The 19,288-nt window shown below is 34.5% G+C and overlaps 1 protein-coding gene across 2 annotated transcripts in view; it reads left to right on the forward strand.

Annotated features, from left to right (window-relative positions):
- The first annotated feature begins 15,780 nt into the window (after positions 1 to 15,780).
- LOC149530761 (uncharacterized) overlaps positions 15,781 to 19,288 on the forward strand; it is an 82,530-nt gene continuing 79,022 nt past the window's right edge. For both annotated transcript variants that reach the window (XM_089809213.1, XM_089809214.1), the window contains exon 1: positions 15,781 to 16,224. In XM_089809213.1, the coding sequence (XP_089665339.1) occupies positions 15,912 to 16,224 (313 nt within the window). In that variant the 5' untranslated portion in view covers positions 15,781 to 15,911. The remainder of the gene's footprint in view (positions 16,225 to 19,288) is intronic.

A 19,288-nucleotide genomic window follows, 5' to 3' on the forward strand; every position in this document is an offset into this window, starting at 1 on the left:
TATTAATTAAGGCTGACTATTTGGATGCTTATTGATGTTTTGAAAGGGTATTTAAGATGATTTTTCCTAGCTTATGATATATAATAAAGGTCAAGTTGTGAGAAAATGAGGTAATAAGAAGAATATGAAATAAGATGGATATGTGAGTGAAGGCAAGGCAGAGTGGGAAAGTGTGGAAGATAAGCTACAAAGAACATCTAATCAAGAAAGATCTAGAGGTCAAGCTAGAGTAGAGATATGAATCTGCAAAGAAAGTTGCTTCATAAATTAGGTCAAATTATTGTTGCTTTCTAACAATTGTAGCAATAAAGAAATCTCTTAACAGAGTTGACTTAATAGTCATACTATAAATCCTCTAACAAGGGGCATTTCAAGATTGAAGTATTTGAAGACCTCTAATTAGGCTAGTTCTTATAGGGTGATCTAAATCCTCTAATAGGGTCATACTTAACGATATGATTTGTAACCTTTAATAGGGTTGGCTCCTAACAGGGCTCACTTTAGAAGAGTGCAAATTATTATGACTAGTTGCAAGGTGTTTTTTCTCAATTTGGGTTTCCATGTTAAATCTTAGTGTCATCTATGTTCATGTTATTTGCTTATGCTTAATGTTTCGACAACTAAGTTACTTAAGGATAAAATAGTTTAATAAATTGTAAGAGTGGTTCGTTAACTAAGCATCAATAATATTATATTATTAACCGAGCTATTCAGTATTGCATGATCAGTGGAAGTTTGTATTGACATCTAAGGGACGAGGATTTATTTTTGTGGTAACTAATTCACCCCTCCCCTCTTAGCTACTCTCTTAAATTTCTAAAATCAATATATAAAATTTGCTTCCAAAAACTTTAAAATAATTCACATTCGGTGCATATCCATACCAGAGTTCAAAAGGTGTTTTATTTGTTCCTTTCTTCACTTGAACTCAGTTTAGAGTGTAGACTATAGTACTAATGACCTCTCTCTAGTAGTTCTATGAAACATTCTTCTCCATCATCAATATTCTTGCACAATCCATAATTGATCTATTCCTTCTCTCATATATACAATTATGTGGTGGTGTCCTTTCTACACTCATTTGCCTCTTGATTCCTTTGTCATTGAAAAATATGTTGAACTCATATGAGATGAATTCACCACCTATATCTGATCTCAAACATTTTAGACTCTTTCCTATTCTTTCTCAACTCTAGCAAGATACCACTTAAATATTTGAAGTGCATCAAAATTTCCCTTAAGAAACAACATAGTCATAATTCTAGATAAATCATCAGCAAATAGAATAAATTATTTATCACCATAATTGTTGTATATTCCAATAGGATCAAACAAGTCAATATGAACCAACTCCAAAATCTCATTAGAAAAACTAAACTTTGTCATTTTACCCATTTGACATTGTTTTCATATCACTTTATCAGGTTTCTTAGTCTTTAAAACCCTCTAACTCTTCTCATTTTACTAATGCTTACCAAGTTATCAAAGTTCACATGATATAGCCTCTTATACCATAGACAAACATCTTCACATTGTACAAATAAACAAGTATCTTCAAATAGATCTATATAGAACAAATTACCTCTTGTTTTCTCTCCACTTGCAACTAGTTCACCTATAGCATTGTAGATTTTTCCCTTTTTATTCTAGAAATAAACTCTATAGCTTAAACTTATCAATCGTTCCACACTCAATAGTTATATTTGAAACCATCAACCCAATATGCATTGTCACACTTGATCTTTTCATTCAATTGAATTGATACTTTACCTTTCATGTAACATGATGCATCACTACCAAACTCAACACTACTTTTATTATAATGCTCCAGCTTATTAAACTTACTTGTATCACCAATCATATGATGTGAGCAACCATTATCAATTATCCATTTATCTTTCTTACTCACATGTGAGATTAATGTAGTTTTCTCATTTTCATCAGAATCCTCTTTCATTGCAACATAAATAACTTCTTCATCATGATCATCTATTGTTAGAACCATCCTCTTCAACAATATAACAAGATTTATTACCTTTGTCTTTGTAGTCTCTTTTATATTCTTCTATCATATCTCCTTCCTTTATACTTGAAATCTTTCCTTTACTCTTTGTCATCTCTATCAAGGCATCTAGCTGCAATATGACCAACTTTGTTACATGTAAAACACATAATAGGAAGTTTACCTTTGTATTTGTCTTTTCCTCTAGGAGGTATTCTTGCCAACAATGCTTCAAGTTGTCCAAGGTCATCATTAGATCCATTGTCACTTTCTACGTACTTGTTTTTCTTCTTCTTCTTAGATCCATCAAGATTTGGTTGTGCTTTGAATGCAAATTCAACATTAGCAAGGGAGTAATTATCAAAATTTGATAATTCAAATGTAGTAAGTCTACTATTCATACTATCCAAGGTTAGGTCGGTACTAGGTGTACACCTCAATTCTTGAATTGTAGATACTCTAATTACATAGATAGGAAGTAAATCCTTCAATACCTTACTTAACACAATTTCATTAGTTATATGTCCTTCAGATCCTTTGATAACATTCACTACTTCTTTGATTCTACCATAATATTGTGCAATATTCTCACCTCCTTGCATTCTCATGTCATCAAACTTTCCTCTCAATATTTCTGTCTTAGCTCTCAACACATTCTTGTCTCCACCATGGATTTTTGCCAACTTGTTCCACATTTTATTTGCAGTGGTGCATTCCTTCACATCATCAAATTTTGCATAATTGAGGGTTTGTACAAATTCAATCATCATTTTTTTATGCTACTACTTCTCTTTCATTTGTTCCATTGCCATGTGTCTAGGCACCTCAATGTATTCATTTTCCAAGTAGTAAGATGTGGAATCTCCAATTCCAAATAAGTGGAATCTCATTAGCCTTTTCCATGCTGGAAAGTTCTCCTTGTTCAACTTAGGTATCTCTCTCTTATACATCTTGATCTTTATCTTGAGTCCTTCAAAGTTTCTGACAAGCATCAATGCTCTGATACCAATTGTCATAATGATTTAAAATAACTGAGAAGGGCAGGGGGGTGTGGGGGGGGGGGGGGGGGGGGGGGGGACAAGTTATCCTCAAGTTCAAATGTACCAATCCAACTATTAAACACTTTAAACAACTTAATCAAACTTAGAGACCCACACAATATCTATAGCATATCATCAACAATTTAACATTTCATGCAATATCTTAACTTACTATCTTTATATGTGTTGTCATCCAGTAAATAAACTACTATTAAATATAGCATGTAAAATAACAACATCCACACATGAAAATGACATTTTGACACCAGGATTTGACATGGAAACCTAATTTGGGAAAAACCACCAAGTAACATGTCACTAATTTTTCACTCTTTGAAATGAGCTTGATTGAGAGCTAACCTCATTAAAGGTTATACGAAACACTGTTAAATATGACCCTATTAAAGGATTTAATCACCCTATTAGGAGTGGCCTAGTTAGAGGACTTTAGAACATTCCATTAGAATGTCACCTTGATTAAATGATTTACAAAATGATTGTTAGGTCAACCTTAATTAAAGGATTTTGGATTGATACAATGGCTAGAATGTAACAGTAGGTTTGATTTGTAAAGTATAATTCACTTTGCAAATTTTGATCTCCATTCCCACATCTACTAGTTCAATGATTGGCCTTTATTGAAATCTCCATCGATGATTTTCTTGGCATCTCCTCAAGCAATCACTCTTCACAAACTCTTCATACTTACCTCTGTTGTTCACCTCTTCACAGGTTCTCGTTAAGATTGCAAATCAACCTTATTATTCATTCCTTATGCCTCCTAAGTCCTTAAATAGGTAATTTTAATCTTTTGCCACTTAAATATCACTATTGATTTTAGGGTTAGTTCAAATTCATCAAATCCTTTCATCTTTTTGTTCTCCTTTCCCTTCTAAAAACTTCTAATAAAACCCTTCCTTTGACCACATAAAAAAATATCCTTGTACATTAAGTATGCCAACTCATCAATCCTTATCTTCCACATGCTCTAACTAATTAAAATCTCTAATTTTGTCAGCCTCAAAATCAAATCTTTCTCAAACTATAACTTTTGTTGTCAGTTGACAATCAAAGTGTTCTTCATCTTGGTCATCACTATGTAGCTCGACAAACACTATACTATCTTACTCGACATCAACATACTTGTTTGACCAATACTACACTCAGTCACAACTACACTTCTTCATAAATTTTCTCATAAATAACTAGTGCTTGACTTTTATATAAGTTCCTTAATCTTCTGCTTCAACTCCTTCATTGACCGTGCAATACTTATACTCGATCAAGCTTATCCTTTTGAATTTTTTTAACTCTTAGATTCATCTAACTGTCTTCTTCACTTCATTTATTGATTGAAGAAAATATTATCTTTTCAAGGACTAACTTATCAAATGCCCTTGTATTTCCATGATACTTAACACATCTCAACTCAACCATTCACTTGGTCAACTCCTAATCTTTCTTCTTTTGAAATTCTCTTCATCAATAAAATGATATGTCACTCTACACTATTAGTAAATTGTCTCTCCAGTAGGTTTGACACTTTTTTTACTAATAGGTTTTACATCAATGACAACATAACAATTGCTCCAATTATATTTTCCAACAGTACATTGGCAAAAAATATTCTATTGTTTTGATAGTGACAAAAGACAATGTGTGTGACATTGCAAAATAGTACCCACCAAAATATTTTCTATTTATTATTGGTAGCGAGAATTCATATTATATAGGTATTTACTTTATTTTTACTAAGGATGTGGGATTAAATCCCACGCCCCCAAATCTATCCCTTCAACTTGATAATCAAGTTTGCTCATATTCATTTTTCATTAGACTAAATCCAACTTGGCATCATACCGCCCAAATTGGCCCCTTCCTTGAATCTAAAGCTCCAATCAAGGGCCCCATTCTTTTAGTAGTGCTCCCATCAAAGAGCACAAATGATCCCATCACAAGTGAGCACTCTCAGATCTGACATTGCAAAGGACATAGCTTTGAGCCTAAGCTCAGTGAACAGTGGATTGCCCATAGTTGACATCAGTCTATACATTGCATCTCATCCTACAATGTAGACATTGGTCAAAGCCAAATCAACATTAGTTTAGGAGTTCATAGAGTCATGATGACTTCCTCAGCGACATCAAGACATTAAGTTGGGTAAACAATTTTTGGTTCTTGAGCTTCTTGATTTTGGGTCGTTGAACCCATGTCCAATGATTAGCATCACAACCATTCCTAAGTCTAAGATAAATTGGTCATCATCGAACATAGATCCACATGCGATATTGCAATCTACACTCACTGAGAGATCCGCATTGGAACACCACAGATCCTCAAGTTGCAACATGAGATCACAAAGATCCAAGCAAGCACTCACATCTATTGAACCTAATTCACTTCATCACTCCATGCGTGATCATAATTGGACAATGAGTTTGGTTAGAACATTCGCCCATGTTGACATTATTTTTAGTCATCCCTGGATTCCTTGCTAAGAGGGAATTGGTAAATTCTTTTTAAAGATTTGCATATTTTTGGGAAGGTAAATTTGACAATTGTTTAGTCATCTCTTGGATTTTTTTACTTTTCACTTTGACAAGTGGGAGACTGTCATATTTAAGATAGTGGAGGGAGTGTTAATTTCAATAGGTATTTGAAATTAGGACCCCTCACCATATACATTTTTGGTTTGGTAGTCCATTTTTCAAAGGCCATAACTTGGTCATCTGGGCTCCAAATTAGGCACTTTTTTTTGCTTATTTTGGTTCAAATCTCCTTAACATTTTAGTGATGCTATAATGTTTTTATATTGGTGGAAAAAATTTCTATAATTTGAAGATTTTGGTGACCGTACTTGTTCCATCATCGATTTTGCAACTTCAGAAGCTCTGTTCAAGCTCATACAAACACATTTTCTAGTGCCATTTTTTTTGGAAAGTGCATAATTTTTATAGATCATTCCAAATTTACTATCCTAAGATAGGATTTTTTGGATGAAAATTTCACTTTTTACATTTGGTCTATTTTGGCCAACATACCTTGTCAATCCTTAAGAGATCTTGTGTCCTAATTGCATTTAGTCTTTTTATTGCTTCATATTTATTATTGTAATAATCAAAATCAAAAGTCCACTTTGGCCAATTGAGCAAGTGGAAATCATACTCGCACTACATATAAAGTTCCCAATTCATCTATTTAGGTTGATGTTCTTTGGTTCATTACATTTTGGGGGTGCATTATTGATGTAATCATGGAACCACATCTTGCTGCCATACACTTAACTAGGGATAATTATGCATTATGGGAAAAGACATCATCACACATTGTAGATGGCTTAATGTCTTTCCAATTTTTTATGGACTCCTACCTGAGCCAAAGACGTATGGGAAGCAATCAACTTGATGGAGCAACAATCAACATATTAGAGGCACAATTTGTAGAAGTCTTGCTTCCTAGAGATATCATACAGTCTATCATACAACCAAGGATAATGATTCTCCTCTTCTTGCTTGGAATACTATTTGGGAACATTTTGGAGATCTAAATATTCCTCTAGTACTAGATGATCCCATTACAAATTGTATATTCCACTTGATGATGCAGATTATGTTCCCTATGATAATGATACATTATATTTCATCACAAGACTTGTATATGAAGAGAGTCTTGATGATCCAAATCTAAAAGTTGCATCTCCTAATCCTCCAATTGAAATCACATTTACTATTGTTCTTGATGATACTTGTATTCACACATTCATCAATTTAGGTGATTTACTATAGTAGGAAATTCCTTGTCTTCCAGCTACAACTCTTGGGATGACTTCCTAAAAAATATTGCAAGTTTGTTTGTGGAGTCCTACATTGAGGATTTAGGAGACAGTATTGATGACTTTCGTCTTCTCTTTGTTGAGGATGATCCTTCTTTAGTTGTTGTGAGGGAACACTCTGACCCTCATGATTATTCACTTGATCTTTCTTTTGAGTTTGATATGATTGTGGATCCTTTCTTATAGCAGTTGCAAGAGGTATCTTTCATTTTAGAGAAGATAGATGAGCCTTTTGGAGATTGATTTTCATAAGTCTCAAGCTACACTTGAGATGTCACATTGCATGGTTGATTGTACTCACAAGTTGGAGATTCCTATATAGTTTCTTGAGACATCATACTTTCGAGGGTTTCTTCCTACTAATTGGGGAGGATTCGTATATACACCCATAGCACCATTTCTTCCTCAGGGATAAACATCATTCATTTTTCATGGTGCAAATTCTCCATTGATCATGAAGCATTTTTCATGGGTGTAGAATCTACATTGAAGGGGGGCTACTTTGCTTCTCTTCCTTCTTTATCTTTTGAGGAGACATCATTTTCTTTGGAGTTTGAACTAGATTCTTACATGGATTAGTCAACATTGGTTCCTTGTTTATCATCTTCTCTCTTTGGGCTTGATCCTAGTTGGTTTGTAGCATCTTCATCATTCAAGGACAAGGTGAGACATTGGTAGACTTCAGAGACTTCATACTTCATATGGATTCCCCTTCCTTATTCCTATCCATAATGGGAAGCCTTTTTGCATTTGTATTTGGTGTATCTTCTTCCTAAGGAGATAAATGTGGTTTGTAGACATTGGACTACCTTTTGTCTTCAAGCACTCACCATATTTATAGGATATTATTCACTATGGGGTGATTTCATTTCTCCTTTTTTCCTTCCTAAGGGATTCTATATTGTATATTCATGCCATATGTCTAAATGGGGAGGGGGGTCTTGATTACTCCATCATGTATGCATCTTATTCTATTTTTTCATCTCTCTTTTTGGAGGGGTTTTTTACCATGTGGTATTCTCTCTTTCTTTGCTTTATGAGAGATTCCATTGCATTATTTTTGCAGTTTGTATATGGGTACCTAACATGGCCTAGTAGTTGGGACCCATCTTGCATCGTCATTCACCTTTTGTAAGCTTAAGTGCATTCCCCTAAGTTGTACTTAAGGGGGGTGTTGGGCGTTGGTGTAATCAAATATTACAATTTACACTTTACTTAAGTTTACTTAGGATAATGCATTTCTACATTAATTATCATGTAAACACCTAGGAGTTTGCATATTCATCCGAGTTGCCATGTAAACAAAAGAGTAGTTTGCATTCTATTTGAGCACCTGTTGTCTCACACCTCACTTTGTGTGATACACCTTTGTATTATTGTCCTCTCATTGTTGCATGCACTTTCATGCACAATGAAGGATAATCCAATGTTGGTGCACATGTGCTTAGTTGTTATGCTTATCACTTGCATGACTCCTATTCATCTTGATTGCCTTTATATTCAAGCTCATCTATGATGTATTCATCTTGATTTCATTAGGCATAGAGCATTGTGTTGTTGATTATTATTAACTTGATCAATTAATCATCATTTTTTCGATCTCTCTTGTGTTATCTATTAAGCTTCTAGATCTTGGAATTTTATTCTTGCCCTGGGTAAATTATTACATTATATAAGAGCTTGACTCAAATTCTTACACTAACCACAAAGAAGAAATCAATATTCATTGTCATACAGAAGCTAAACAAAAATACAAGAAACATGACATAGATATAGAAATGAATACCGAGATACCAAGTAGTCATTCAAGTGGTCTCATACCCCGCATAAATACAAACTTTGAAAAAACTTTTAAGTAATTTCACACTAGGATAGATGCATTTCCAAACATGCAAACATGCAAGGTGTGCAATGAATGTTACCTTGACATGCATCCCACTTTAACGTATTGTATTCCAATGTGTACTAGATGTGCTTGTGAGAAAGTAATACATCAATTGACAATGTCTAATAATATGGACCCCCCAAAAAATAAACAAATTCAAAAATCTAACCTATGTTGAAGAGGTGCTCAGATCGCCGGTAAATCCAATAGTGAAAGTAACCCACACTTGTGATGGAAAATACAAATATTGTGTGCACACAATTAGCTTGTCGCAAGATATTAAAACAATAGTAAGATATCTTCCACATTACATTAAAAATCTTTATGTATTAGTAGTTTGAAGACTCCATACCCATGGAAATTACTATGATTTCTATGTGAGTAGGACTCATGTATGAGTTGTATTATAATGTAAAGATCAAATATGACCCATACTACAATGATGTTCTAATAGATATTGAGTCTTTACAACAAGTACCAGATATAAGCATAGACATTTCGAGCATGATTCATACAATTGATGTTGACAATGAACATGAGTTATCACTTGATTTTGGACCTATTGTGGTGAGGATTGGGATGAAAATGACATAAAATACTCATTCTCATTTATGGCTAACTTACTGAATAAACAACATGAGATAGATATCATCAAAGAAACATTGTAAACTTAAAATGCAAATGACACCCTTATTCATTGGCTAGAGGCCCTTCTCCAATAAATCAATACAATACTAAGGGAATATTAGATATAGATTTTTGTCTCGAGATCAACAAGTTAGGATGAATGAATACGTATTTCACTTAATGAGATACTATGATAGAATATTTGGGAGCCACCTGGAAGGTTCCACATTTTTTTATTGAATCTAATGATGTGATATTAAAGTTAGGAATCTCTTTTGTATTTTTTAAGACAAATCTATATGAATGCATCTCAAAGACCATTGAAAGCATTCACTTGGACATAAAAAAATTGCCAAATACTCAATTAGTAGAAGAATTGATGCATTCTGGATCCTCCTTGAGGGGAACCTGTGCATATTACAGAAAACATCACGGTGAGATTTCAAATATGATCAACTAGATAGGATCCCCTAATATTTTCTTCATATTTACTATTGTAGATACTTAATGGCCTAAATTAAAGTGATTGTTTTCAAATGGCCTTCCATTTATCCTTCAAATCAACAAAGAACACACAAACAACATTATCACTAACCCACATACCACATCCCTATTCTTGCATCATAGGCTCACAATATTTCATGGATAAGTACTATAAAAACTCTTTTATATGAAAAATTACTAGTATATATATGAATTACAACATTGAGGAACAAGACACATATACAGGTTCATTTGGCTTCTTGGTGCACCTACATGGATAAACTCAACTAGTGAAACTAGGAGGAAGTAGAAAGAGAAAAGTCATTCTTTGACAAATGTGTGAATGCATGAGATCTTTGCACTCCATTTAGTAGAAATAACATACGACATTGATCTTTGCAAGAAGATCCTTTCTTGCTGGATACAATTGTTATATCCTTTATAAATACACTTGTTGACTATGAGGAAGTGATCAATCACATCTAATGACACACATGCAATGTAATGAAGCAACATGCTTACACAAATAAGGTAGAATTATAGAGTTCCATTACAAAGCCCCTTACTCCAAAAAGTGCGAGATAATCCTTGACATGTGATGATTCTGAAAAAAGCATATGTTTTGACATGAAATGATGATAGGTTAAATATACACAACCAGATATGATTTCGATATGGAGAGCTAATATGGATTGTCAATCGTTTGTATAAAAAATGCTTGTTCTTAAATATATAGCTAAATGTGCATCAAAGGCATAAAGGAAATCAAAGAGTTGTATTGATATCCTAATGTGCATATGCAAACAACAAGTAGGTGAAGACCAAGCACTATCAACATATCATAGATTTATGGTCGACATTATTGTAGATCATGATATTGGTGCACATATGACATGCCATATGCTAAAAAAATTACCACTTGTTGTTTTTAGTCACTCCTTTATAACACTAAATGTTGGATGCATGCTTTTTCATCAGATTAACAAAATTCTAGGTGATAATACATTGCTAGTGAGCTATCTTCTCTCCTATATACAAGAAATTGTTGTGATGGAACTAATACCATTAATTGAATCTACTAGATCATTTTCTTTTTGGCTACTTGCAAAGGGTGTAAGTGGAAAGCTAGAAAACATAAGGCAATGATCAATGTTTTCTCCTCCTTCTACAATATTCCCGATGAGGACAGATAACAATTTGAGACATTTTGCTAGAGCGAGATTCTTTTCTACAAGCATTGATATAGCATCTCTATAGATATTGACTTGATAAAATTGGCATTGTTGCAAATTAGAAACAAATTAAATTAAATAACTACTATGTTTGGTGTGTGAACCACATGGTAGATATAGAGGTCTACCTGAAGGGGATCTAGATGATATTGGTGAGGTGGATGTGAGAAATACAAATTAAATGAGTGAATGGGAATTTCTATCACAAATGGGTTTTATTGTTGCTAAGAACTTGAATTCCCTTGAAATGCTTGGTTGACATGACATTGATAATAATAACAAATGGGATGAGTGTTCTATACCTCTGCATTTTTGCAATAATGCAGAGCATTCCATAAGTACAAACAAGACATCCCAAAGCAATGATCACTCCATATTACAAGAGCATGATCCACTCTATCCATCATCTCCCAAACAAGAAATAACACTTGCCACTATTACAAAACATTATAATAATATTTTCTCCAACCAACCCCTACACATGAACATGCGAGGAACATCAAGCACATGGAAATCATACTTGATACATTGTATTAGGCTTGCACCTTGGGTTTTAGCATATAAAAAAAAAAACTCACTCCTTATTGTTGCTCCTATGGGAAAACAACATTCAAAATACACTCCTCAACCAAACATGCTGTTGTTAGAATACCAATAAAAGAAATCTACCCACTACATGGACAATCTCTATTGGTCATTTAGGAAGAGATGAGGCATGTAAAATACCTCCTTATTGACTAATTTGGCTTCATGGACCAAAACTACTTTTGAAAATAGATAATAGATTGCACGAAGCCTTCCCCAATTAACAACAAATTTGCTTTGGAGTACATCTGTAATACTTGTAGGTGACTTAGCACAACTACCCTCATTTATGGATAAACCAATCTATGCATCACACTCAAATGCCGAATACATTTTGGAGCAATTCAAAATAGTTATCACATTGACAACCATCTTTTGCCAACAAGGTGACACTCAAACTCAAGTAGACTTTCGATGCATGTTGCAAAACATGTGCAATGCAGAACCAACTAAACAAGATTGAGAATTACTTATGTGGCATACAAACAAAATATTAAGAGTTTATGAATAAAACACATTTGACCAACCAATATACCTTTACTCTACAAACAATCTAGTGGGGCTACACAACACAAAAATGCTTAAACTACTCAACTTGGACTTAGTACTACAATACAAACATACCTACAACCAAACATTGATAGTGATGTCAACCGACTTGCAAAATAATTCTTGTTATGTAGATGCAAACAAATAATGCTAACAACAAACCTCTAGATTCAAACATGTATTGTAAATGGATCACTTGGGGAGGTGTTAGATATTGTGTACACACTTGGCTATAAACCCCCAAAACTACCTCTTTATGTGGTTGCCCAATTTGATAATCAGAATGACCTACCTTGGAAACAAGATGACCCAAAAAGTTTACCTACAGTACCTACATCTCTAGGTATTTATAGACAAATACCACTATCCATGGCATAACACTCACCATACATAAATCCCAAGGATTGGCACTTCAAAAAACAACAATTGATATTGGTAACACAAAACAACAAGGTTTGACTTTTACAACTATATCAAGAGTTAAGTCACTAGACAACCTTCGTATATAACCACCATTATCCTTTGATCAATATTCAAGAATGAAAAACAATCCATATACAATTATCGGGCAAATGGAAGAGTTTCAATTGCAACAACTCTCAATATAGTGTGGAAAGATACAAAATCTTATTCTCTCCCTTATAATATATGCCTCTACATGTTTTTCCTTCATTGCTTTTTAATTGGCTATATTTAAGCATTTTAGTATCCTCTTTCCCTACTGAATAAAGTTGTTTTGTTAAAGGTACAATGAGAAGATGTCCCTTGTTGTGATGAAAATCATGTTTTTGCAAAATCCATTTCTTCTTGTTGCATAAACAATCTTATCATTACCTTGTACTACATACATTATATTAAACTTGCAAACAAATAAGTGTCTACTATTTTCCTCCAATATAAAATAGTTTGTGGGCAAAGCACATACCAACTGAACTATATATATATATATATATATTGATAAAAATGCCAGTTACAAAGATAAGCAACAAACGACTGTAAAAAGAATAAGCTGGAAGCATGAAAGACAATTAGCTACAACAATACATACAAGACACTGTAAACAAGAGCACCAACATGATCAAAAGCAAGATTAATCCTGTAAAAGAACTCTCAAGTGATGTCCAATGTTGACCTTCTTTCTGTTGAGTAGTTGAGTAATTTGAGCTTTAATTCGTTGAATTTGGAAATTCAACTATAAGTCCTTTTTAGCATCAGCCTGTAGTTGAGAAAAAAGAGATGTCAGACAATAAAAAATGTTTGAGTAAAGCCTTAGAATTACAAATTCCTGGTGAAGATCATTGTGATTATCAAAGACAACCAAACATCTTGTCCTCCATATATGCCACAATATAACCTGTCTCACACTATTGCCAATAATATTTGTATGCAAACCAACCCCAAGAAGAGCCTCTTTCCAGCTTAATTTATGAGAAAAAATAGCAAGCAAATCATTGAAAACATAATTCCATTGTTTTTTAGCAAACTGACATCCCCAAAAAATGTGCCTCACACTTTCTGGTTTACAACAAAATGGGCAATTGATTGACTGGACCATCATACATTTTAGTCTGTCCCCAATGGGCAGAACTATATATATTTTTTGTATTCTTCTTCTACATTTCTTTTAGTTTTATAATAAATGTATATGAATTTAAAAATAATTTAAAATTGACAATGTTTGATTTTTTTTTGAGCTTCTAAGTTTCCTTTCGTTTTATGCTAAATGTCTAATACAAAACATATTCACGGGCATCTTTTGTCATTATCGATGTACCCTTTGCTCCTATAGGTGCAAGACGAGTCAGAGGACAAACCATATGAGAATCCATATGCTGACATCACATATATGCCTTCTATTTTGCTAGTTAGATTTTGCCCTCACAAAATTACCTATCTCTTAGTTGATTATAATAAAATTAATAATAGTTTAAAAGCTCTCATAATCTTATTGTCAAAAATATTGCACAAGATGGTTTATGAGTAACTCTAATATTTCTATATTTATGACCAAATGTGCTTTATTTTTTTCTTCTCACAAGAAACATCATGCTTAAAATTTTTGATATTTTTTTATTAGATATTTTTTTATCCCTATTAATAAAATAATAAAAAAAGATATTTACATAATCATGTAACATTTAAAATAGTATAAACTATTAAAATTACATTTAAATTGATAAGTAGGAGATAATTTCCACAACAAGTCAAATTGTGATGTTGCTATCATGATCAACTGTGTGATTTTGAGTCAAACTCATTGACCCATGTTTCGTGAGTAGTGATTCAACATGAATCCATCTCTCATGAGAATAAATGGAACACTTAGCACTCGTTGAATCTAGGTGATGCTCATAGGGGTGAAGCACCGAGACTTCCCGAGAGGTCACCTATCCTAGTACTACTCTAGCCTGAGCGCGCTTAACTATAGAGTTTCCTCCATGGTTAAAGCCAAAGCTTGCAACCCCATTTGCAAAACCTTCACCAAGCGTTGTGCCTTATGAACCATTCATTAGAAAGCCAATTAAGCTCATTAATTGATAAGTAGGAGATAATTTCCACAGCAAGTCAAATTGTTATATTGCTATTAGGATCTAACTGTGTGATTTTGAGTCAAACTCATTGACCCATGTTTCATGAGTAGTGATTCAACATGAATCCATCTCTCATGAGAATAAATGGAACACTTAGCACTCATTGGATCTAGGTGATGCTCATAGGAGTGAAGCACCAAGACTTCTCGGGAGGTCACCCATTCTAGTACTACTCCAACTTGAGTGCGCTTAACTACAAAGTTTTCTCCACGGTTAAGCCCAAAGCTTGCAACCCCATTTGCAAAACTTTCACCGAGTGTTGTGCCTTATGAGCCATTTGTTAGAAAGCCCCTTAAGCTCATCAATTGATAAGTAGGAGATAATTTCCACATCAAGTCAAATTGTGATATTGCTATCAGAATTTAACAGCATGGTTTTGAGTCAAACCCATTGACCCATGTTTCATGAGTAGTGTTTCAACATGAATCCATCTTTCATGAGAATAAATGGAACACTTAACACTCATTGGATCTAGGTGATGCTTACACGGGTGCAGTATTGTGACCTGCCAAGAGGTCATCCATCCTAGTACTACTCCAGCCTAAGCGCACTTAACTACATAGTTTCCTTCATGGTTTAACCCAAAGTTTGCAACCCCATTTGCAAAACCTTCACCAAGTGTTGTGCCTTATGAAGCATTCATTAGAAAGCCCCTTAAGCTCCTTAATTGAATATTAATTTATTTAATTAAAAATAATTATGAAAGTTGTATTTAAATTCTTAAATTCTGAAACTAAATATCCTCCAAACTAGAAATCATCCCCAACTTAAGCAAAACAAAGATTTGAGAACTTTTAAGACTTTTCCAAATACTTTTGGTAATTACAAAGATTTAGCTCCTTCGTAGCAAATGAAATAGTGACTCCCAATATCTTGGAACAGATCTTAATTGGGTATACAAATTTCTTGGCTTTAACGCCGGTATATTTAAATCCACGCAAATGAAATGCCCAGATAAGATGTAAGAAACATATATTTCTGAGGTGGACACGGTATGCGGCAGGAGAGCCAAGCATTCTGAAGTAAAATCATAAAACATCTCCGTTCAAAACATTCCAATAGCGACGATTCTTAAATTTCAGAAAATGCAAATCGGAGTGATAGCAAAAGAGCGATTGGTGGGCATGCCCAGAATGGCCTTGTGCAGTAGCACTGCGTTATTACACCTTCCCAAATTTTCGAATAGTCTTAGTCCTTCAAATTTCATGAGCGAGAAGAAAACTTTGAGGGTTATTCAGTTAAAAATTATGTATTTAGGAAATCTAGGGTGCAGAACTATCTGCATGAGTTCGGACGGGAAGAAAATGTCAGCGAGATTATCACAGATGAACAAAGTTCTTCAGGATGCAGAGGAGCGTGCTGCCGGTGCCAACGAACCCATCCCCAGGGTCTCTTTAGGTACTTTTCTTTTTGCCTCTCTTCTCTCCAAATATGCTAATTTGAAATGTCCTTCAGCATTGTTTTGAAGTTTTAGCATTCTCCGAGTTGAAAACGTTCCAGGTTCGACTTTATTCTTTCGTTTGATATTTAAGCGAACTTGAAACTGTATTTCCATGGGTACTTAGAATAATCAGATTTACATCTGCAGACGCATCGTTGCATCGTTACCGGGACTTTATTTATCTGTTCAGCTTGCAGCCATTTCTTAGATTTCCATGGTGAATATTAGGTTCGTCTACTTTCTATTTTAAGACAATACATCAAAGACAATAATTCAAAGGGTGCATCGATTAATAGAAGTGAGCCATTAGACATTCATATTAATATAACTGTTGAAGGACGGCAGCGAAAGAAAAAGTGGCCAAGATTCTACATAGGGGGAGCGATTCATAATGAAAAGGAGGTAATAAGTGATGTATGCAAGAACTTATATTGTGGTAAAGGAAAGTGGGAGCTAGTCATTATGGTATAAAGTTTGTGATTATTGTAAGGAAGCAAAGGTGCGCATAATCGCTTCCTACACTAATTGTTGAGAGGGCGATTATGTAAATTCAACTAACTATTGTAGAGATCTCAAAAAATGCATAATAACATAATCAAAATAACAATGAACTCATAACACAATGATTACCGTGGGGAAACCCTTTCGGGAGAAAAACCCCACTCTCCAAAACCCGCACAATGTATTCTCAAATTTGGAAGATTACAATACACTTGCAATGCAAGTTCTTACAGGAGCGCATCACCACAACTCGAACTCGGAGTTGGACTTAGAGAGCCTCCTTCTAGCACCAGTCTTGCAAACTGAACTTGATGATTTAAACACCTCCCCAAGCCCTCTTTTTATAGTGATTTGCCACTTGGAAACCACTTGTGGTTTTAGAAAACCATGGGCAAAACAACTATGCCATATATTACTCACTTGTAATTTGTAATTCCAAGAATACCATTTTCGTCCATTCCATAATTTTGTTCTCTAGTTTAGACTCCCATAAAAGTTATATAATGAGTTGTTTACACTCTAAAAATAACCTTTCTACATTGTTATAGAGTCTAGAGACATTTTTAACAACTCATACACCTTTTTCCAACTCATAAACATGTGAAAACTACCACAAACAAATTTTAGAATTTTCTAAAAAAATTTCTAGAGTTTTTTGGAAAAAGAGCTTGCAAGGTTGAGAAACAATTCCCAACATTCTCCCACTTGTTGAACACCTTGCAAGAGTCAGGGGATCCATAGTTTCATGGACTTAATTGCTAGGGGCCAAGAGGCCCATAGACTTCAAACACCATCTAAACTTGTCTGTGCTCATGGGCTTAGTTAATGCATCAGCAACATTCACCAAAGTCTCTACCTTCTCCAACTTCACCTTGCCGTCCTCGATCATATTTTTCACAAAATGATATTGTACATCAATGTGCTTGGTCCTGGCATGAAATGTTGGGTTCTTCGCTAGGCAGATTGCACTCTGACTGTCACTATAAATTGTCATTGTACCCTGTTTGAATTTTATATCTGAACACAATCTCTTTAGCTAGAGAGCTTCCTTGTAGGCATGAGTAGCTGCTATATACTCTGCCTCTGTAGTGGACAAAGCGACCACAGCTTGTCGCTTGCTCATCCAACTGATTGCACCACCAAATAATGTAAATACATATGCACTAGTGGATCTTCTACTATCAACATCACCGGCCTAGTCTGAATCCACATAGCTTTGAATATCCAAGGAATGCTCATTTCCTTTTCCATGAAAACATATAGAGTACTCTGAGGTACCCCGCAAGTATTTGAAAACTCTTTTTACTGCATCCCAATGTGCTCTTCCTGGATTAGACATATAACGAGAAAGTACTTCCACTGCTTGGGCAATGTCTGGGTCTTGTACAGAGCATAGCATACATCAAACTTCCAACAACACTTTGATATGGTACTCGACTCATCTCTTCCATCTCCAATGGGGATATAGGATATTGTGAGCTAGAAAGCTTTGTTTCCATAGTAACAGGAACACTCAATGGTCTGGAATCCTACATATTTAATCTTCTCAGAATAGTACCAACATACTTACTTTGGCCTAGCGAAAGCTTTCTATTTTGTTTATCTCTTATAATCTCCATTCCCAGAATGTACCTTGCTGCACCAAGATTCTTCATTTCAAACTTTGCTGAGTGCTGAGATTTTAATTCTGCAATCAAACCTTTTCCTTTGCCAATAAACAACATGTCATAAACATATAAGGCAATAACCAAGAAATAATCACCATCAGACTTGTAGTATATACAGTGATCATATTTGGATTGCATAAATCCCAAACTCAATACATATGTATCAAACTTTTGGTACCACATCCTAGGATTTTGTTTTAGACCATACAAGGATTTCTTTAATTTATAGATTATATGACTTTTACCTTTCACCACAAAGTGCTCTGGCTGTGTCATATAAATTTCTTCCTCCAAATCTCCATGAAGGAAAGCTGTCTTCACATCCATCTGCTCAACTTCTAGATCATAAGCTGCTGCAATAGAAAGTAAAAATTGAATGGATGTCATTTTTGCTACAAGAGAAAAAATTTCACCATAATCAATTCCTGCAACCTGGGAGTAACCTTTTGCAACCAATCGTGCTTTATACTTCTCAATGCTTCCATCTGAACCCATCTTCCTTTAAAACATTCATTTAGAACCAACAGGTTTCTGTCCTTCAGGCAATGATACAAGGTCCCATGTGTCATTCCTCTTAAGAGTTGCCATCTCTTCTTCCATAGCTATCTTCCAGAATTCTGAATCATTCATACCAAGAGCCTCTTCTACAGATTTCGGTTCATCAATATTAGCATTCAAAGCAAATATACACCTCCAATCATGAGGAGAATATCCATACCTTTCTGGTGCTTTCCTTTGTCTATTAGACCTTCGAACAAGATCTGGTTCAGGTTCAGGTTCAAGTTCATGATCAGGTTCTCCCTCTTCCTTTGATGATTCAGAACTCGTAGAGCTCTTTTTCATAACTTGTCTT

The sequence above is a fragment of the Cupressus sempervirens genome, chromosome 11 (genome assembly GCF_028749045.1).
Source record: "Cupressus sempervirens isolate cs-2001-9-10 chromosome 11, ASM2874904v1, whole genome shotgun sequence".
Taxonomy (NCBI): domain Eukaryota; kingdom Viridiplantae; phylum Streptophyta; class Pinopsida; order Cupressales; family Cupressaceae; genus Cupressus; species Cupressus sempervirens.